This window comes from Pipistrellus hanaki (genome assembly GCF_964339955.1).
Source record: "Pipistrellus hanaki genome assembly, chromosome: 4".
In the NCBI taxonomy this organism is placed as follows: domain Eukaryota; kingdom Metazoa; phylum Chordata; class Mammalia; order Chiroptera; family Vespertilionidae; genus Pipistrellus; species Pipistrellus hanaki.
Window position 1 is genome coordinate 45,053,838 of NC_140506.1, and position 22,864 is coordinate 45,076,701.

At 40.8% G+C, this 22,864-nt stretch overlaps 1 protein-coding gene across 1 annotated transcript in view; it reads left to right on the top strand.

Annotated features, from left to right (window-relative positions):
• Positions 1–22,864, top strand: part of ADGRV1 (adhesion G protein-coupled receptor V1) — a gene marked incomplete at its 5' end in the record, with an annotated part of 423,052 nt that overhangs the window by 337,532 nt on the left and 62,656 nt on the right. Inside the window, one exon of the mRNA XM_084880847.1 lies at positions 7,769–7,926. Within this exon, the coding sequence (XP_084736973.1) occupies positions 7,769–7,926 (158 nt within the window). The remainder of the gene's footprint in view (positions 1–7,768; positions 7,927–22,864) is intronic.

A 22,864-nucleotide genomic window follows, 5' to 3' on the forward strand; every position in this document is an offset into this window, starting at 1 on the left:
ATTTTTCAGTACCAAACCATGTTGTTTTATGAGAACATGGAGCATTGGTACATGCAAAAAATAACAAGTCAGCTTGACCTTATCCTGATTAAAGTCTGAATGGGTTTTACTCACTGGAACTTACCTGGAGCGAAGGTGGTAGACTGATTTCAATAGTGGCATCATGTTGTTGAGGGAAGAAATTCTTCAGAGTTGAGTTTCTTGGAAAAAGAATAAAGCAAAAGAAAACAAAAGGTCAGTTGAGAGTATCATGGTTTCATACTGTTTCTTTTTTTCTTTTTCTTTTTTTTTTTTTTGTCAGTTACTTCTTACCTGTTAATTCTATGAGTGTATTATTCATCTTTGGAATTTATGTAAATATATTTTACCTTTTAATGAGCATGGGATGTAGGTAACTGTGTTATGCACCACAAGCTAATCATACGCAACACTGGACTACATTTTAGTGTATATAATGTATCTGACTACAGTTTTAGACAATTTAATGTTCAATGGGTTTTTGTTCACATTCTTCTTTGCTCAATCTTTTCAAATAATATAAGCATATCGATACATTATAAGTAATAAAAGGGAGCCTGATTCTTGTTTTTTGGTCCTTTGGCTTATGAGGCAGTTGTCAATGCAGAATTAAATAGCAATGCTAACCATGGCGTAGAGTGAGCTCTAAAACTGGCAGACATGAAGTGATGTTCTACTACATCTTCTGGTGCAACATTGTTTTAAAGAACAGTCATGTGTTCACTTCCTCTTTCTCTCTATCGCCCATTCACTAATGCTGTTTGAACTATAGCCAATATAGTTGCATGTAAAAACCCACGAAAGCTACTTCAAGTAAAGGGGTGGGGTTAGAGAAGTATGTGAACCCAACAGGTGTTCTCATGGGCATTCAAATGCTGGAAATGGGGTATAATTGGACCTCAGCGAACTAGAATTAGAATGCTGAAAACCAAAACCACACTCTTCATCTCCCAAAGACCACAGAATCTCTAACTTGTGAGCATCGCTCCTCCCACCTATCCCCTGTTACCCAGTGGCTAGGGGGATCTGTGGCTGGGGTGTGGGGATGAAATGGTTCATGGAGTCACGTTTTTCAGAAACCTTGAGCAACATGGGCAATGGAAGAACATGTTTATCGCACTCAATTAAAGAAACCTCCCTTCAGGGTTGTTTCTCTGCAGCAGGACTGAATATTTACCTCCCACCCACACCCACCACAGCCCAGCACGCCCCTTCTCATTTCATTCCACCAGACTGCAGATCGATTGCCTCCTCTCCTGCTTTATTTGCTAGCTCTCTCCTTTTCTGCAGTCAGAGTGCTCAGGTTGCCAATCCCAGGCTTCTAATAGTACATATGGCAAATCTCTGCTTCTCCATCCCTTTTGCTTCCTCCTGCTTTTCTTTCTCTCTGGCTCTTCAGGCTGCTGTTGACCACCATGTGCTATGAAAATATCTGGATCTGTTTCTCCTTGGGGGTACACAGTCCCATGGCTTTGCTGCCAGATGTAAAGATTAGTTAATTACATTAATCTACAGTACACTGAGTGGCTGGATTATTATGATCTCTGAATGCATAATAATATGGCTGCTCTGTATATATATATATTAGAGGCTCAGTGCATGAATTTGTGCATGGGTGGGGTCCTGCCAGCCTGGCCAAGGGGAGGGGACATAGGCAGTTGGCCGGCCTGCCTGCTGGTCGAACTCCTGGTCGAGGGGACAATTTGCATATTAGCCTTTTATTATATAGGATATACACTGAGTGGCCAGATTAGTATGCTTTCAGAGACCATAAAATCTGGCCACTCAGTGTATGTCCCAGGAGTGTGCTAGAAGAATGCTTCTCAAAATTTCTATGTGCCCATGAAATGACTTGGCATCTCGTTAAAATGTGGTTTTAGAAGCTCTGTCAGGGGGTGTAAGAATCTGCATTTTTAACCAGCTCCCAGGTAGTGCCAATGATGCTGATGGAAGAGCACCACTTTGAGGAAGAGACTAGATTCTGATAAATCTAATCTGCTTGATGTGAAGGAACATGACGTAGGCAATTTCATATGTCCTTCCACGTCCAGCACTGTCCCTGGGACATGATAGATATTCCAATGTTGCTTGGATTTTTACTGCATTGAGTACATCTGAAATAACAGATTTTTCTGTGCCTAATTTTTCTTTAAGGAAGTGGTTTTCAAACACTGCTAAAAATCAGTTGAATCAATACTAGTACACATTTCTTAAGGGTCTTATTATGCAAAGCACTAGGAAAAAAATAAATAAAAACAAATTAGAGTCCCTGTCCTTCAGGAGAACGCTGGCATGTTTACCACTAATTCTAATATGTCTTTACTAGAATTGTAGAAGTGATTTTAGGCAACTTCATATGCCCTTCCGTGTCCAGCACTGTCCCTGGGCCATGATAGATATTCCAATGTCTCATTGTAGAGGCAGTAGTGAAGGCAAATGAGCCAGTTTTATGCTACTAGCAATTTGACCTTAAGTAATTTACGTGTCATTTTCCCATGTGTGCATTAAGGCTAATGACACTGTGGTGATGTTTATGCATAATAATGCATGTGAGGATTGAAGTTCATGCTTGACACATAGTAAATGATCCCCACTAGTGTTATTTGTGGTAGTGATGGTAGTAAGTATAGTAGTAGTAATAATTACGATAGTCTACTTTATCCATCTAATTCAGTTCAGGAAAATACCTCGTTCCTTCCCTTCCTCTCGAAGTCCATCTGTTATCCTAATGTTCAGTTTCACTTTGTAGGGCTTATCTGCAACTTAATTTTAACTTTGTTTCTGTTTAAAGTTTAAGCTGAAAAGAAAATACATTTTAGAAATCAGCCTATTTCCCTTGGTGTGAAAACTGCTGTCTGCAAGACAACAGGAGGACAGAAAGAATCTATCTTCCTACCTCGAAGCTGCTTAAACCCAAACTGTAATTTCCTCTTCTTCTCATGTCTCCATACATTCATTTATTTTCCATGTGGAGAAGACAGAAGTGGTTGAGGCAACAAGTGCAGCTTTTGACGTAGAGGCCATCATTAACGAAGTCTTAAGGAGGCCTGGCTGAGGGGGGAGGGTTGGCATATGAGCCCGCGAATCACAACTCTTGTCATTATCTAATGGAGGAGACAGACGTGCTGAGTTATAAAGAAGAACCTTGGGAACAAACCTTTATTATTCTCCCATTACCTCGGTCCTTTTTCATGTCTATGTAATCCAGATGTAACTCAGACGCCAGCTGCCCGGATTACTTTAAATCCTGCCGAGTGCCAGGGGCAACCTGTTCTTTAAAACGGAATTTAAATGGACTCCCATCACAGGCGCTTGTACAGGGGGTTCTCGGTGTTCCTCCCAATGCTGTCAGCAGTTACGAGTGGTGTTTATGTCTCTCCTGGACGCCGTTGCTTCTGAGCTTCTCCTTATGCTTATTCCAGACAGGAACCAAGATCCTGAAACACCCCAGGCCACCGACATAATTTTTTTTTTTTTTTTTTTTTTTACTCATGTTAGATAATGCAAGTGAAAACTCTTCAATAAGGATAAAGTGCTGCCTAGGGAGAGTAATAACCTTACCAAACTAGAAAGTGACATCAGGCATTGTAAATGCTCCGGGCTACTCCGGGAGGAGGAAAAACCCAAGGTAATGAAACAGTATCTGCTTGTTTCATCTGGCTAAAAATAGAGAAAAGGTTGACGTCCTGACAAGATTTTGAAATAAATTAGGACTGCCCGTGGGTTATAATAAGAAAGAAAATTTGCCCATGAAAGTTTAAGAGGGAACAGCAAAAGTTAGTCATGTGATTCACAAGAGCCCCAAAGAACATCCAGCTCCCAGAGAGGACAGAAGGGTCCCCAGAGTGCTGGGAACTACAAGGAGCACACGTCCCTCACCCTGTTTAAGAAAGTACACCCACGCGGCCTTTGTCTTGTTTTCTGGTAGCTGCCAGATCCGTCGGGAAGCCATGGCTGCCAGCACCATGACCGACTGCCTCCACCGCCCTCCTGTGTGCAGAGCATTGGGTCTGTTCGTTTCTTACACGACATTCAGTTTTTCCAAGAATCTGTTCCTAGCCGTAGTTCAGAGACTATGCCCAACGTGATATTCATAGTTTCCCAACTCCCACGTCGCTTTCCTATGATCTAATCCCCAAACCACCTCGATGCACTGTACATCTTACTCTGTTGGACCGAAGGAAATTCTGATTGATGAGGCTTCCCCGCCCACCCCCCCCCCCCCCCCCGTCCCCCCGCTCCTCCTCCTTTTAGTTGTCTGACACCCCAAACCCCCCCGCCCCCCAGGAGAGGTAGGACCAAGGCAGGTTGTTTTGGTTGCAGGGACACTGGGGTGGAGTCACAGCTGGACAGGAGGAGGGGAGGAGGAGCCAGCTGTACTGCAGGGCCCAAGGTGGGCAGGAAAGCGAGGAGGGCTGCCAACAGGAACAGGCGTGCTGGAGGCCAAAGCCCTCCTCGTTAATCACCCGCCCATGCTGACCACGCAGAGGACACACCGGGCACTCTCAGCAGCCTGGTACTTGTGACAGGGCAGGACTGTGGGGCTCTGAAGAAACTGGAGGGAAGGGACCACTTCAGGATTGGATCATTTCCCCCCTTTTCTCTGAAAGATTGGGCCAGGTGGCCAAGTCATCGTACAAGCAGGGAGAGTTGCAAAGGAGACTTTTAAGAGAGATGACACTTAGGGGATTTCCTTCTCTTCCCGAGAGCCCTGCTTTTAACCAGACATGCCTGGTTAGTGCTGGCATCCTGGAGGTGCACTGTGCCCTTTTACCTTTTAACCAGGCTGGTGCGCTATTCGTTGGGGTTCTGCTTTCAAAGGTTGTCCTTGGAATCTGAAACAAAGTTTTTGGGAAGGCACTTCAAGTGGAGAAGTGGGAACCAAACATGGAAAGTTGTATGTGTCAGAGTCAAATCTAAACACTGGCACCCTGTATAAGATGTTTATTAATCCTAGAGCGCCTCGCAATAGATTCAGTGACTATCCTCATTTTACACCCCGGAACTGAATTGTGATGACATTGTTCGAGGTAAAAAGAGAGCAGTGAAGTCTGTGTGAGTTTCTTCATCTGTGTCTGCTTTTGTCTAAGCACCGTTAGGCCAGTGTATGGCTGTGACTCCATAATTCTGACGAAAACAAGAGAAAAATCATTCAAAGCCAGTATTCATAGAAATGCCTAGCCATCATGATCACTATTTTCAGTGCAGAAATATATTCAGGATCAAGGCCATTAATGTTTGCCTGCTGTATCTCGTCATGCGCCTGTTAGCTGGAAGATGCGGGCCTGTGGCACACAGATGAGCGTACAGGGAAGGAGTAGCCTCCATACTGCCCAAATTAAATTCCGGAAGCCAGGAAATCCATCATTCTGACATCTCTTTGCAAATGCAGAATATATGTTGAAATATCTCTTGAAATGTGTCTTGATTACAAGAGGAATACATTTAGCAGATCATGTTAATTAGGAATAATACCTAAGGAAGGTCTTTGATAATGTGTCTCTTTTTAAATATAAAATTGAGGCACTTTTCCCCCAAATTGAAAGAATGGATGTTTCCCTGATTACTATAGTTTGAATTTTGAGGTTTTCTTCTAAACATGTTATATTTTTTTTCCTTGATTTTTTCAGAACTCATTTTTTCCCCAGTTATAATCTAGGCTATAGGTATTATGTATTTAAAATGGAGAAGTTGGGGAAAATATTTGAAAAGAAAACTACCTACTATTAAGATTTCTTGTCATTAAAAGTATGATAGTGTTATAAGCTACAGGAGTTATGTCCTTTTTAAGAAAACTGAAGAGTATAGTTTTAAATATTGAGAACTTATTTAGTAGCCCCCCCTTTTTATTTTCAGAGAGAGAGATAAAAGGAGAGGGGGAGAGAGAGAAACATCTATGTGAGAGAGAAACAGCAATCAGCTGCCTCCCACACATCCCGTACCAAGGATCAAGACACATGCCATGACCAGGAATCAAACTGGTAACCTTTGGGTGCATGGGACGATGCCAAACTAACTGAGCCAGGCACATTTTTATTTTTTTGTGTGTGTGTGTGAAAGATTTTATGTAAAGAACTAGAGGCCCAGTGCATGAAATTTGTGCATGGGTGGGGGTGTCCTTCAGCCCAGCCTGCACCCTCCAATCTGGGATCCCTAAATGGGGCACTCAGACATCCCTCTAAAGGGGCAGTCAGACAATCCAGGACTGCTGTCTCCCAACTGCACGCCTGCCTGCCTTCTGATTGCCCCTAACCACTTCTGCCTGCCAGCCTGATCGCCCCCTAACCACTCCCCTACCAGCCTAATTGATGCCTAAATGCTCCCCTGCCAGCTTGTTTGTCCCTAACTGCCCTCCCCTGCAGGTCTGGTCCCCTCTACAACTGCTCTCCCCTGCAGGCCTGGGTTCCCCTCCTCCCCTCCCCCCCCCCCCCGAATTCCCTTCCCTGCAGGCCTGGTCACCCCCAACTTCCCTTCTCTGCTGGCCTAGTCACCCCTAACTGCCCTCCCCTGCTGGCCTGATCACTCAAAACTGCCCTCCCTTGCAGACCTGGTCCCTCTCAACTGCCCTCCCCTGATGGCCATCTTGTGTCCACATAGGGGCAGGATCTTTGACCACATGGGAGCAGCCATCTTGTGTGTTGGAGTGATGGTCAATCTGCATATTACTCTTTTATTAGATAGGATAGAGGCCTGGTGCATAGGTGGGAGCCAGTTGGTTTTCCCTGAAAGGTGTTCTGGATCAAGGTGGGGGTTCCCTTGGGGAGCGGGGCAAGTTTGCAGGCTGACCATGACCCCCATGCCTCAAGTGGAGACCCTGGTGTTTGGGATTTACTTATCTTCTATAATTGAAACTTTGTAGCCTGGAGCGGAGCCAAGCCTCCTGCTTGCTCTGTGGCAGCAGCCATTTCTGTTGGAATTTATTTTTCTTCTACAATTGAAACTTTGTTGCCTTAAGTGGAGGCCTGGGACAGCCAAGGTGTGTGGAAAGTTTGGCTTCCTCCATCACCGGGGAAACCTAACCCTCCCTCCTGCTTGCTCCAGAGCTGCAGCCATCTTGGTTGGGATTAATTTGCATACTCACTCCTGATTGGCTGGTGGGTGTGGCTGGTGGGCGTGACTTGTGTGTAGTAGAGTGCTGATTAACTTGCATATTACTCTTTTATTAGATAGGACTCTAAAATCATTGTAGACTTTCAATGTTATTAGAATTAATAAATAATGTAAGTTTACTTTGGACCTCATTGTTCTAGATAAACTTTAGTAATAATAGATGCAGTTGAGCAGTATAGCTTCTAAATGGAAAGTTGTCATTTTCAAGAGAATTCATTGGCTCTACAGAAAATGTAGAGCTTAGGAATGACAGATTGACCCCTAGCAAGCCTCACATTTGCCATTTGCTATACCTTCTCTCATGCAGTCCCCAGTGTGACTGGGCTCAGTAGGGCAAGAAAATAGTAGCTGCAAAGCAAGTGCACATTTCTCAAATTATTTGGCCAGAACCTTTTTCTTTTTTAAGTTTTCTGAGCCTCTCAGGATGTGCTTGTTTCATGGATCCTACTTTGTGAAGCAGTGGATGAGATTTAATCATGTAGCCTCTACTCAAAGAAAGGTCCAATTTGTCAGACCAAAAATGAGCGTTTGCCAACACTTAGATACAAAGAGTTAGCGTAAAGCAACGATGGCATACATTCTGGATTTCAGAAATGTTCGTATTGAATTTGTCTGAGTGATCTCTTCTCTTCTCTTTCAGGTGTTTCATCCCCAATATCTATGCCGCTCTGTTCACCGCAGCCCTGGTCCCTTTAATGTGCCTCGTGGTGGTGTTTGTGGTGTTCATCCACGCCTACCAGGTGAAGCCGCAGTGGAAAGCATATGACGATGTCTTCAGGGGAAGGACCAATGCCGCAGGTTTGGAAGGAGTTGTATTTGTACTTTGGAGATGAGCACTTTTTAATGGCAGGGGAACTGGCACTGCATTGTTGTTTGTTTGTTTTTTATCAAGAAAAAGAGAGAAGTTAGACTCAGCTTTCAGCTGTAGTCTCCAGTACCTCCTGCTTCTTAGTACTCCCTGTCATCTCTCTCTCTTTAGGTCTCTGTAGGTTTTATTGCTGGTTTCAGTTTTGTCTTTTTAAGATATTAATGTCCAAGGAAATGAGTCACACAGCCTGTGGGAGTTGCTTGCCAAAGCTTCCTTCACCAGCAATAACCTATGTTCAACCTGCGAAATGTATCCATTTCTTCCTGAGAATCTGAGAATCCGTCACAAACTTCCATTGTGCTCAGGAGTGCTGTGTTTTGCATGTGGAGCTCTGCTTGTGCTGACAGATGTTTAAAAACATATGTGATCGGACAGCTTCATAAGTGGCTACACATGTCTAGTGATTTAACAGTGCAAGTCTTTCCAGCTCAAATTGGCTTTCACTGCAGTTCATTTTTTCCCTTTGAATCATACTTAACACAGGTTTCTATGATCTGATTCTTTTTGTTGTTGCTAGATTAGAGTCTCAGGAATTTCCTTTACTGGGAACAATAACCACACACCTACATACAGAAAATTTTGTCTAAAATGGTTTGAGTGATTAGAAGATTAGGGATAATCTTGTGATGGGAGTGGAGGATCCCGCTTGGCCAGTGAAGAAGAGGAGTCTCTCTTTTCTTTTCTTTTCTTTTTTTTTAATATATATATTTTATTGATTTTTCACAAAGAGGAAAGGAGAGGGATAGAGAGCCAGAAACATCGATGAGAGAGAATAATCCATCAGCTGCCTCTTGCACACCCCCCACGAGGGATGCGCCGCAACCAAGGTACATGCCCTTGACCAGAATCAAATCCAGGACCTTTCAATCCCCAGGCCAAAGCTCTATCCACTGAGCCAAACCGGTTTCAGCTGCAGTCTCTCTTTTCTAATCTTTAACAAATCTAGATCCAAATGCATGAGAGGAATTCTTCACATTTTAAGTGCTTCTCAAAATTTAAGCAAGAGGTATAGATGAAGTTCCTAGAACAGTGTCCAATATATTATTGGGGGTTCAATAGATATTGCCACTTATAGGGTAATAAAAGGAGGTACTGTAATATAAGAAAAACTTTCTGGCACCTGAACTGGATCAGAGAAGATGCAAAAAAGATTTTCCTCTTGGTATAAAGAGAAGGGACTCTATCTTATTTTGTGGGTTCATTTGTAAGATAACTATCTAGCCAACTCTTCTGTATTCTCTCTCATTTAGCATGGAATCATTATGTAGGCAGCAGTATTATTCAAGATTATGATTAATCTTAAATTCTTCAATTAAGAAAACTACTTAATATAGAAATCCTACTTTTTCATGGAACAGAATCTTTCCAGAAGCTATGCTATTATTAAACTTGGGATTCATTTTATTACAATGCATATTCTTAAGGCAAGAGTTGTTAGTTTTTTCCCCCCAATGACAAGATTTGTTTTGTTTCCTATATACTAGTAAAATGGAAGTGTCAGTGTTTGCATGTTTTCAATAATAATAACATGAAGGCTTTAAATAATGAGTTAATCCTTTTCATGCCTAAATCACTCCTATGCCTTTTGGATATGATCCAACATGGGCATAGTAAAAACAAACAAACAAACAAAAACAGTACTTTATCTGAAAAACATAGCCCTTAAGCACTAAACATAATTCTGAAAGTTCCAGTATACTTGTATCTCAACTAGGGAAACCACTCCTGCAATTAAATAGTAGTAGAAGCATTGCTCTATTGTAGCTTTTCAAATATTAAAAAAAATACTTAAGATTTTCTAATTCCCCTATTTCCGTGACAATTTAATCTAATAGTTATTACCTCATACTTGGACACTGTCAGTATTTTTCTAATTGGTCACTAGTTCAAGTCTTTTATGTCCTCATTTCATTTTCTCAGATGCCTATATTTCAAAATGTAAAGTGGATTGTCTCACCAGCATCATTAACCAAAGAAAAGTCCAGTCTTTTTAGTCCACCCTTGGTCATCTGTCCATCCCCAAGTTAGTTACTATTTATCCTGCCAATTTATTTACTCCTTCCTAAAGTTGCCTGATGCTGTCATCTTTGTTCATGTAAGGAACCCTCAACTTTGAACACCTCATCACTAATTGATGAGACCCATGTGTTTCAGAAGTAATGTGAGGTAATGTGGAGGAGAGAGAGGTGGAAAGGGCTTATCACTCTCCCGTAATCTTCATTAGCTCCCCAAACTGTCCAACATAATCCCATAATCTAAGTCAAAACTGTGTGCTAGATCCCAGTTCCCACAAGTTACTATTAACTCTTTTATAAAACTTCTGGAAGCTCCCAATATGCCACCTCTTCTGTGAAGCCTTTAGAATTGCCTCTTTATAGAACCACACCAATAAGAATTACTCATTCTCTCATCTATGCCTTTAAAGAAAGCACTTTGTCCCTACAGCCATTACAGTGGTTATCATGGAATGGCGACCTGTTTTGGGGTGTGTGGCTGACTTCCTCAATAAATTAGAAATTTTTGAGGTCAAGGACTATTTATTATTCACCTCTGAATCACCAGGGTCTTGTAGAGTGGATAGCAGGAACAAAATTAATATTTGTTGAATAAATAAATAATCATGAATGTATTATAAAATCTTATAGGAATGAATACATAAGCTACATATGGCATAAGAAGGAGAGAAATGTGTTATATCATCAAAAGTAGAAATTCGAGGATATTTCTCATTGATCTGTTTGTAGATATCACACCTTGAAGATTATATTTTAAGACTATTTTTGTTAACTTCTATAATTTCCAAAACTTACATGTTCAGCTTTGACATCTGACTGATCTTTTATGTTTTATTAGCTACCTATTATGTTTTATTAGCTACCCCCTTCCACTTGAATATGCTTCACTTACCTTGAATTTAAAATCTCTAGAAAAAAATTACTATCTAACTTGGCTGGTGTGGCTCAATGGTTGAGCGTCGACCTATAAACCAGAAGCAGAAGATCACAGTTCAATTCTCCCTCAGGGCACACACACATGCCTGGGTTGTGGGCTTGATCTCCAGTGGGGGATGTGCAGGAAGCAGTGGATCAATGATTCTCTCTCATCAATGATATCTCTCTCTCTAAAATAGATTTTTAAAAATTACTATATAGTCTACTAAGGAGCCTTTGATCTTTAAATCTTTCCGCTTAAATTCCATTGCATTGACCTGAAAAGTTTCTAGTGAAGATGGCACTGTAAATTCATGTTTTTGTCCTCTACTCTATGTAGATCAAGATCAAGACAAGCTCTAATAAGAGAAAATTTTTAAAAATAATGAACATTTCTGTGGATCAGAAACAGAGCAGGAAGACAAAGTGGTAAGCTGGCCTGATGCTGTGGGCCTATTGTTTCCAGATCCACAAATAGGTGGATGAGGGAGTATCTGAACTGCTGTGGTGGCAAATTGGAAATGAAAAGGTCTCACCCAAGGCAGGTGGAACCGGAGCAATAGCACTCTCATAAAAGAAGCCTGAAAAAAGAGCTGCACAGTAGCTTGGGCTTTGGATTGTAGAAATCAAGGAGTCCCAGGAGAAAACAAAACAAAACAAAACAAAATCATCTCATGAAATACCTGGGCCAAGCTCTCTTGGGTTCACAGACTGTGTCTGTCATATCCATATGTCACCATGGGGTCAGAGGCTCAACACATCAAACTAGTCCTCCGTGGACAGCAGGGCCGAGTGAAGGCAACTACAAAACCATGGACAGAACAAGGTAACCAGAGAGAGAGAGAGAGAGAGAGACAAACAGAGAACAAGCAAAGAAACAAATGATTTTTACTCAAGATTAGCTGCAAAAGCAACCCTTTTTCCTAAGGCAGCTGAGATGGTTTATAGTCTAATTATACTTTGCCCTGAAGTTTTGAATTGGATGACCATTTTTAAATATACTAGATAATATTATGAAAAAAAATAGGTTTTCAAGTAGTAAATCAAAAGAAGAAAATCAATTCCCTTTTCTTACAAAAGCACAATTTCCCAGTTTGACAAATGACGCTAAATTTTGAGTATTGTTCGTCAAACACTGTGAAGGGTTTGTTCGTTTATAAATCACTTTTAACAATGAGTGTGATCATTATGAGAAAGTTCAATTTGTAGTTTCCTTATAGCCGTGTTTTTGTTTTTAGTAACTATAATGATTGTGATTACCTTAGAGTTTTAGGTTTGGTAAACAGATGCAATGAGTTATCACCAGCATCACCTATTTGAATAACTGAAGAGCTTGAATCCACTTTGTTAGGCCTGGAGTCTTTCATATATAGATAGAACTGTTCTCCAAACTAATCACCATTGTGCAGGTTACATGTGCCTAACAATAGGAGCAGTTTTAAATCCACACTTGTGTGTTTGTCATGGCTGCTGAGTATCAGTCCCTTTACAACTCTGTATTATTTTTTAAATTTTATTTTTTGATGAGAGAGATAGAGAGAGAGGAGAGACGTCGATTTGTTGTTCCACTCATTTATGCATTCACTGGTTGATTCTTGTATGTGCCCTGACCTTGGATCAGACCCACAACCTTGGCATATGAGAATGATGCTCTAACCAACTGAGCTGTCTGGTCAGGGCTTACAACTCTGTATTTTGAGTTACATTTTGTTCCTGTTACATTTTGTTCCTTAATTTCAGAATTCAAATAAACTCAATGACATCCAAAGGAAAGGGAGGCACAGAGAAAGAGCTGCTAATAAACAAAATGTGTTCTGTGCTTCAGTCTCCCAAAGATGGCCACTGTCAGTCCCTTTCTCTTCTGAGCTAGGCCTGGCACAGTGATGGCAGCATGGCCCTCTTTTCTGCCTGACTGCTCTCCACCAAGTTTTCAAAGGTCAGTGGTTGCTCATGAGATTCACTGGCCTCCTCCTCTCATCAGTGGGCTTAGTGTGCAGTGAAAATGAGTCAGGATAAAGGTATGTTCCCTGAACTAAATCTCAGTGTCTCAAATAGCATTTTAAACAAAGCCTGTAATTTTAGGGTTTGGTTTTGATCTCCGGCAGTGATAAGCTTGTCTCTTCTTTTGAGATCATTAGAATTTATTGGCTCCTTTCTGATTCATCAGTCAGTTCTTATGTGAGGAATGATTCACATAAGGTCAGAGAAGGAAAAATTGATTTGAATAAAAAGAGGAAGTGGGTGATTACAAATCCTTCTCTTATAAAGATCCCATATATTTCAATACAGTAGATAAAACTGTAAAGGTGGCCTGATCCAGATAGCCATAGAAAATGTGAATGTGAGTTATATAAAATTTACTGGTACTATAAAGGCTGTTTTTCCACTTGGGAACATATCTAAGAATGAAAGCTTTCATTTCTCTTGAAGATCCATCACTTCATATTTATAGTGAATAAAAATATATCTATATAAAGCCCAAGTAAAGCAAATTGACCAAAGAGCAGAACTACCAGTCACTATGATGCACACTGACCACCTGGGGGCTGACATTCAACATAGGAGCTGCCCCCAGCCTGCAGGCCCTGACCAGCAGCAGGGGGCAGGGCCAACCAAGGCATGTGCGAGCAGGGGCCCTCTAATCACCCTGCTGGTTGCCCCACAAGTAGGCCCTGATCGCCAGCCAGGCCTAGGGACCCTACCCATGCATGAATTTTGTGCACCGGGCCTCTAGTAGTAATATAAATCAAGATTCCATTGTTATGTAATCATTGAACACTTGTTATAATGAGTATTTCAAAGCATTATCCCTTATTTCCTAAAGTTGAGTGACTTTGATTCCATTGACATTTAAAATATTTTAAATAGAGTTCAAAGAAACTCAATGAACCCCAAAGACTAAAGGAAAAGGAAAGAGCTTCTGGGAGGTGCAACAGGCCCTCTGTTGATTCTCTAAAGTCGGTGGCTATCAGCCACCTCCCTCCTGTGGTGAACATGCTACTTCTCATACAAAGCTGTGGGGTCTGTTTCGCCTCTTTAAATCTGGACTGGTTTTGGACTTGCTTAGACCAAGAGAATACCATGGATGAGATGCTGTCCATAATGGGTCTGGCCTTTAGGAGAACTAGCAGTTTCAGCTTCTTTTCTCTTGGAAGCTAGCTACCATATAAGAACCACGATGATGTCTAAAAACCCAAGCTAGTCGCTGGGGTGGCCATGTAGGTGACATGCTTGGCCAGTCCTCAGTTGTTTCAGGCACCTCATCTCTAAGAATTCTTATAGATTCCAGCACAAGTAGATACTGCACAGAGCAGAAAAACGGCCTGGCTCAAATTGTAGGACTGAGAGAAACAATAAAGTATTTTAAGCCACTAAGTTTTGTGGTTGTTTTATTATGTAGATATAAATAGATGAAACACTCTGGTTCTAGCATTCTTATTCTCACGTCAAAATTGTAAGTATGTCATCGTTATTTTAGATTTTATTGCTTGAAGGAAAGTACATAAATAAAAATGGAAAAACACAATATATGACTTTCTTTTCTAAAGCAAAAATTGAGGCTTCCACTAAAGCAAAGTAAAAGTAATCTTACCTAGTAACAGTATGTGCTTGAATTGGATCCAGGATGACCAATAGAACAGGTTTCACATGTCCTTGGCAGTCAGCTGCTTGTTTTCAGTCTGCTCTCAATTCCATTGCTCAGAAGAAAGCAAAACAATGCTGAGAGACCTGGGGAAAATCCCAGAATTTCTCACTAGACTCAGGGATAATCTCTTCCACTTGAGCTTGAAAAATCTTTGTGAACACAGTTCAGTCTCCCCACATTTTACTAGTAGCGGTGGGGAAAACCCAAAATGTTTACAGAAACATTGTGGATGCTCGCTCAATCTTCAGAGATTCAAATCAGAATTTGTTAAGCCTGAAAAGTGATGCGATGTCAGTCTTCAGTGTGTGTTTTCTTTATGACTGTTTTTGAAAACATTTGGGATTTGATAATAGTTATTAGAAACTGACATTATGAGTTAGTTTAAACCATGCAGATGAAAAGTATTAGAAAACTAAAATCACAGTTGAGAGAAAGTGTAAATGTCTGTTTAAACTCATTTTTTTAAATATATTTTATTGATTTTTTACAGAAAGGAAGAGAGAGGGATAGAGAGTTAGAAACATCTATGAGAGAGAAACATCGATCAGCTGCCTCCTGCACACCCCCTACTGGGGATGTGCCCGCAATCAAGGTACATGCCCTTGACCGGAATCGAACCCAGGACCTTTCAGTTCACAGGCCGAAGCTCTATCCACTGAGCTGAACCGGTTTCGGCTAAACTCATTATTTACACATGTAACCAAGGAAGAAAAGGGACTGATAATTTGTGACAGAGCTGGGTCTTTCTAGAATTAAAGTTTTTTTTTTGAATAATTTTACCTTGGTGAACTGCCTTTCACTACTCCCAGTCAAATACGAATGAGGACAAAGGTAGTTCTCTATTTAATCTATTACAGTACTAAACTTTTAAGTTCAGTTTACATTTATTTTCTAGGTATACATAGGGCATGGATATGGTAGGGTTGGAAGAAAGAGTAAAGAGCAAGGACTGCATATAAGTGGCAGGTGTGAATTTACCTGAGTCCTGGTAGTCTAATTATTATAATCACTACTACCAATTAAGACTTGCCATATGCCAGACACTGTGCTAAGTATCCTAATATATAGAAAGCCAGAGGCCATCAGGACTGAATAGCAGGCTGTGTGGGTGACAAGGACAGCAAAGGTTTAATGAGGGACAACCAAATGACTACACAGCAGGCTGTGTGGGGTGACCAGGCTGGCATGGGGGGGGGGGGGGGGAGGCAGTTGGGGATGACTAGGCTGGTAGGGGGACAGTTGGTAGCAGCCAGGCCAGCAGGGGAGCATTTGGGAGAGACCAGGCTGGCAGGTGGCAATTGGGAGCAACCAGACAAGCCGGGGGGGGGGGGGGGGGGGGGCAATTGAGGGTGACCAAACCAGCAGGGAGGGCAGTTAGGGGTGATACGGCAAGCAGGCAGGTGAGCAGTTAGGAGCCAGCATTCTCCGATTGTGAGAGGGATGTCCAACTGCCAGTTTAGGCCCGATCCCTGGGATCAGACCTAGACCGGCAGTCGAATATACTCCAAGGGGTCCCGGATAGGAGAGGGTGCAGGCTGGGCTGTGGGGTCCACACACACACAAGTGCACAGATTTCATGCACCAGGCCTCTAGTTTTATACATATTATCTCTATTTTTACAAGACTCCTTTAAAGCATGTATTTTTATTTCTGCAGTCAGATAAGAAAGTCAAGGAAATCAGAGGCATAGAAAAGTGTCCAAGTCTGTAGTTGGCATCAGATCCACAGGCGACTCTCAAGCTCTCCAGCACTGCCATTCCTGCAGGCCCCAATACCATTTTGTTATTTTCATCGAGAAAAATAACATGTAAACATTGAATTAAACCTGGAAAACTCTCATTTCATAAAATTTGTAGACTCCTTTCTCCAGAAAGAATTTGAAGTGATCTGGGCTGGCAAATGATTCCTTCCTCTTCTGATTTCCAAGAAAGACTGCCCCTCTCTTTATGGTACTGAAGCATTCCTAGTTGTCCTCATCATCCTCATATGTAGTACTGGCATAATAATAACACTTACCTTTATAGAATTGTTTGAAGGATTAAAAGTTAATTCATATAAAGTCTTTAGTTCACTCTCTGGAATGTACTCAGCACTCAGTACTAGTATGTGCTGGTATTTCTATTAGCATAACTCTTTTTCTTCTTCCTTCATTGACAGTTTAATATAACTTTCATTTCAGACATGAATTATAAGATAAAATGAAACAATGAAGAAACAGTATTATAGAAATAGCATAACTCTTTTCATATTTGCAGAATACAATCAGACATGTAATTCTTTTGTCCTATATGCATCCTAAATATCTCTCAAATATGCCTCCCTCATTCTTTCTTCATGATTATGCCTGGTGTATTAAGCAGCTCGAGCTGCCATAACGAAATACCACAGACTGGATGGCTCAAACAACTGAAGTGCAGACCTCACAGTTGGAGGCTGAGAAGCCCCCACAGTCTGATTGCTTCGGATTCAGTTCCTGATGAGGGCCCTCTTCCTGGCTGGCAGGGGGCCTCTTCTCACGGGGTCTTCATGTGATAGAGAGAGTGCAAGGGGTTGGGGGGGGGGGTAGTTCTCTCCCATCTCTTCTTATAAGGGTGCTCATCCCATCACGAAACTCCACCCTTGTGACCTAATTGCCTTTCAAAGGCTCCTTCCCCACATATCCTCTTTCTTCAGCTGTACTGAACTAGTGCCATTGCCTAAAGATGACATGATTTCTGATAAGCTTGGATTTAAATAATATCACTGAATCCACTCTTGCTTGCTGAATTTATCCACAAGTTTATGATCTGGGAGGAAAAAGCAATGGAATTGAAACTCATTTCCATCTTAATAGCTATTGTGAAAAGGCCTCAGTGGGGTGCTGGTTGAAGATACAGTCAGTATAGTGTACTTTTAAAAGCAGGAGCATTGCTTTGCAGGCACATTGCACAGGCTTTGAGCTTCAGTGCAGATGGCATCTCTCATTGATGTGGGCCATGCCTCAGTTTGAACCTGCAAATCAGTGAAACTTTCCCCAATGTTTATTTTTGTGCATAGATGAAGTGAATTTCTCATATATTTCCTTGGCAGCTTTTCTCTAAATTAATAAAAGTTTACATTTTAATTTTCCTGGCATAATTCATTCTTTTAAAAAAAAATCTCCTTCTCAAATTCTTCTTTATGTATCCTGGGAAAATTACCAATGAGCCATTATCTTCCTTTGAAAGCTATGTAAAACAGTTATTCAGGTTTATTGCTTTGAACTAAGAACTAAGAGCAATTTTTTTGTTTTTAGTGGATGACTGAAATTGTCCAATTAACTCTTGACTAATGAAATCACAATTTCTTTTTTTTAAATATAGTTTTATTGAATTTTGAGAGAGGAAGGGAGAGGGATAGAAACATCAATCAACTGTCACACACACACACACACACACACTCACACACACACACACACTGGGTATCAAGCCCACAGCCTTGGACATGTGCCCTGACCGGGAATCGAACTGTGACCTGTTTCATGGTCCAATGCTCAACCACTGAGTCACACCAGCTGGGCACAATTTCTTATTGTTTTAAATGTCTCGCTCAAGTGTGGGTTCAGATAATTTCTAAAGAAAGTATATAAAATCTGACTAGCAAGTAGAAAACTCAGTTTTTAAAGGCTCTTTTATCTTAAAACACCTATGACATTGAAACACTACATTCCCACTTTGACCTGGTCTATGAGCCATCTGTCAACATGGTGATCCTGTGACATACCAATACACCTTGGCTCCCCCTCATCAGCCAAATCCCAAATTCTTAGGTGTAAATGTCATTCTTGATTTGCAACTTTTTTCATGTTATTTATTACCATTCTCATTATTTACAGATACTTTCAATTTATTACTTAGTGCCTACATAGGTACTTTTTAAAAAATATAGTCACAGAATAATATTTGATCACACTTTAATTAATCAACTGGTACAGTATTAAAGATCCAGAAATAAGGAGAAATAGGGTTGCTAAGGGCTAGGAAAATAGGAAGTGGGGACAGGTAATCTGGGTATATAGCAATTGTGCCATAAAATTTTTTAAATGTATACTTTGCACAATGCCTATGAACACAATGCTCATACTCAATATTTCACATATAAATCTCAGAAAGCTGAATAAAAGGAAATGACATTTTGCCTGGCTAGTGTGGCTCAGTGGTTGAGCATTGACCTATGAACCAGGAAGTCACGGCTTGATTCCCAGTCAGGGCACATGCCCAGGTTGTGGGCTCAATACCCAGTAAAGGGTGTGCAGGAGTCAGCTAGTCAGTGTTTCCCTCTCTTCATTATGTTTCTATCTCCCTCTCCCTTCCTCCTTGAAATGTCATTTCATATATATAAAATGACATTTTTATAAATTATTTCCTTGAAGAAAAGTACACCATGTTGAAGGTGAAGATCTTTTCACAGAACTGCTCTTTTGCTTGTCTTCACATAACTGAAAGAGCCTGCCTCGTAAGAGTTCACTTTTTTTCTGACAACCAGCTGCAAAAGGCCACTCCTTCCAACCAATAGGATGTCAAAAATATTGTTCCTATTTTTGAATCTATGCTTTTTTGCTTACACCTCCCTTTTCCTATGATGTTCGCCTCATGATTTTTTCTCCCTTTCTGGGTCACATTTTCCTCTCCACATCTCCCCCTGAGCATAACTCCTGTCTGTCCACCTCTCCCTGCCCTAACACCGACTGGTCTTTATTGTCACTGTGACCGCCCTGCCCTCCACCCTGGGACTGTTTAACTAGCTCCCTCTATGTCCTCACCAACTTAGCTCCCTCGTTAAGCATTCTGCCAATCATCAGTCCTGTCAATGCCTACACTTTTCTTCTGTTCACCAGCCAATGTGTACTACTCTGTAATTGATACTAATTTATTCCAAGTAACCTTAAACTGGGCCATCTCTGCATCTCAGAAATCCTTTGGATTATCTTTAATTGATTCTTGAGTAATCTTGGAAACAGAGTCCACTGCCCTGAAGTCTTGTGCATAATACATTTCATTCTCACTTTCTATATAATCATGAAGCAACTTGATGTTATTTCACTCGACTTTCCTTATTTTTATGGGCTCATTTCTCTTTGCCGTCTCCCTTCTTTGCCACCTTTCCTCCTATTTCAGATAAGGAGGTAAATAACTCGTTCTAACCAAAGCCAACTCTTGAAACAGTGCCCTTCTTTCAGTTTCCTTCTCTTAGAACTTGTTTCAGTTTTACACTGTTGCCTTACATGTTAAATTTCTCTCCTCTGTCTTTGCCCTCCATCTAGAAACATGCAGCACTTTTACTGCCCCAGAGTGCTTGTTAATAGTGCTGCTGCCTTATTAAGTCATTTCCTGCCTCTCTCCTTCACCAACAAATTTCTTGAAGAATAGTCCATTTGAGCTTGCTGAATTCATCACCTTTCGTTCATTGCTAAAGCTTGAGAGTACCTTGCATATCTTCTTTCATTCATTATCTATAACTCTGAACACCAAATCTACTGACCTGTTTTCTCATGTCCTTAGCCTTAAACTCTTCTGCATAAATCAGTATCCTTCCTTGAAGGGTCTGTCTCCCTTGGTTTTTTATGACACTCTTCTTTTTATTTTCCTACAAAAATCCAAGGCCATGCCACATTCTTCCTGTGACTCAACTATGGAGTGTCTATGTTTTTTAGGAATTGCCTTTGTCTCTTTCAAATCCCAGTGGTAGTTTTCAAATCTATCAATTTGAGTCCAACTTCTTTCCTCAACTTCTTTCCTATCCTATCTTGTCCACAGGAAATACAAAATTTGTCATCAATTTGGAGCCTCTATCTGTCCCAGTTGCTCTGTGACTATATTATTTTCTCTCCCTCTTTTCTCTTCTTCCTGTTTATCCTTTTCCTATTTTCCTAACCTTGGAGCTAGTGTAATTTCTTATACTCCACCATTATAGACATTCAGGTCAGTTGTGGTAAAAAAAAAATGACCATCAAAATCACACTTCCAGAAATTATGGTTTGATGAGTCACTCTATAGACATACTGATTTAGAGTACCCATTGTTGAAGTCCCAATATCTGTATAGTTTTAGAATTTCTCATTGCTTTCTGATTTGGGGTACTATGATAGATTCTATTTCTGTAATATTTCAGTGCCCATCCCCTGTGTTTATATCAGTGTTTTATATCAGTGTTTTTCAATGGTCTTAGGCGACCCTGCTAGCGGTTCTCAACCTGTCAGTTGTGAACCACAGGTTGAAAACCACTGCTGAAGAGCCTAAGACCATCGGAAAATACAGATAATTACATTACTATTCATTAACAGTAGCAAAATTACAGTTATGAAGTAGCAACAAAATAATTTTATGGTTGGGGGTCTCCATAACATGAGAAACTATATTAAAGGGTCGTGGCATTAGAAAGGTTGAGAACCACTGGACTCTAACTGATACACTGACAGGAAGTAACTGCTGTTTTCCCTAAAATTTTACAAGTATATAACTTGATTTTTCCTGGTATTTATCTTCTATCTTTTATTATAGTGCAAGCATATATCGATATATATAAAAGCCTAACTGACCATTAGACTGGTAGCTATGACACACACTGACCACCAGGGGATAGATGCTCCCTGTACTGGCATGGAAACATGGAACAGACTGATGAATCTCAGGGAAAGAGGGAGGGGGAAAGGCAAGAAGAGATTAACCAAAGATCTTATATGCATACTGGTGAGATCCCTCAGCCTGGCCTGTGGGGTTCAGGCTAAAACTGGCAGTCCAACATCCCCCAAAGGGTCCCAGATTGGGAGAGGGTAAAGGCCAGGCCAAGAGACCCCGCCAGTGCATGAATCTAGTGTGTGTGTGTGTGTGTGTGTATATATACTAGAGGACCAGTGCATGAAATTCATGCACAGATAGGGTCCCTAGGCTGGCCAGCAATCAGGGCCAATTGTGGCCTTCTAGTTGCCATCTAGGGCCTCCCTTCCCTGGCTGCCAGCTGTTGGCTGGGGCCTCCCTTCATTCCACGCCACCTCCTGATGGTCAGTGCACATCATAGCGAGCGAATGAACTCTTGGTCAAACTCCTGAGGAGACACTTTGCATATATATATATATATATATATATATATATATATATATATATATATATGAAAGGAAATCCATATGTAACTAATCCTTTTTCCTATCACATTTTAGCAAATACATTTTTTTGCTTGCTAATGAAATACATTTCTTGACTATCAAGCAACAGCCAAAGTTTATATAAATCTGTTCTAAGTGTTCTACATTTCAACCACTAAGTCCTCACTGAGTCTACAAAACCTTATTTAGGAGGTGCTAACATTATTCTCATTGTACAGATGAGTAAACTGTGTCTCAGAGCAGCTAAGTACCTCATCAAGTTCACACAGCTGGTAAATGGTTGTCAAGTAATCTGGCTCAAATCCATGCCCATAACTACTCTACTATTCTGCCTTTTTTTCTTTTTTATGAATAATTCCACTCAGTGAACCCCAAATGCTGCTTTTGAAAAAAATGTAACTGGCTGAAGGCCCATATTTAACTACAATATATTTTTCCTTTTAATTGAATTTGACAGAAACAAATTATAAAATTTAGTATAAATAACCTTCAGGGAAGAAAATTGTGTGATTTATAACTAGTATGCATCAACTTTAAGAAAGTAGAAATTGGGTCATAGGAAAGAATAAAAGTATTGAAGAGCAATTTAAAGCCCGCTTGTACAGTGTGATAAAGAGTGTAAATCAGTGTGGTTGTAAATTAACAAGTTATCAAAATGAGCAATATTTGATCCTTGCATTCACTTAATTGTACAGTTTCCAAATGTGGTGATATCTCTCCATCATCTCCCAACCGATTCAATGTAATGCCTTTGCAAATAAATACTTAATCTTTAGTTATGGTAAAGCTAAGTTGCCAGCATGAAAAAAAAATGTGTATTTTTACAAATGTGTTTCACAAACTTTGTAACAAAATCAACTTCACTGGGTTTTTTATAAAAAAAGAAAGAAAAAAGAAACCAACAAAATGTAGCAGTATCTGCTAGCTTATTAAAGATAGAATCAAGTAGTACAAGTTAGCTCCATTGGAGAGGCTTGGGAGACACGGTGACTAAAAAAGTCTGTGGCTGGTCATTCATCAGCCTTACCTACCAACACCAAACCCACCCCATGGTACCTAGCTTTAAATAAGATTCCAGCGCAGATCATGTGCAAGAGAGAGACAGAGAGATAGAGAGGGAGTGGGAAAGGGAGGGGGAGGAGGAAGAGGAGAGGAAAGGAAGGGAAAGGGAA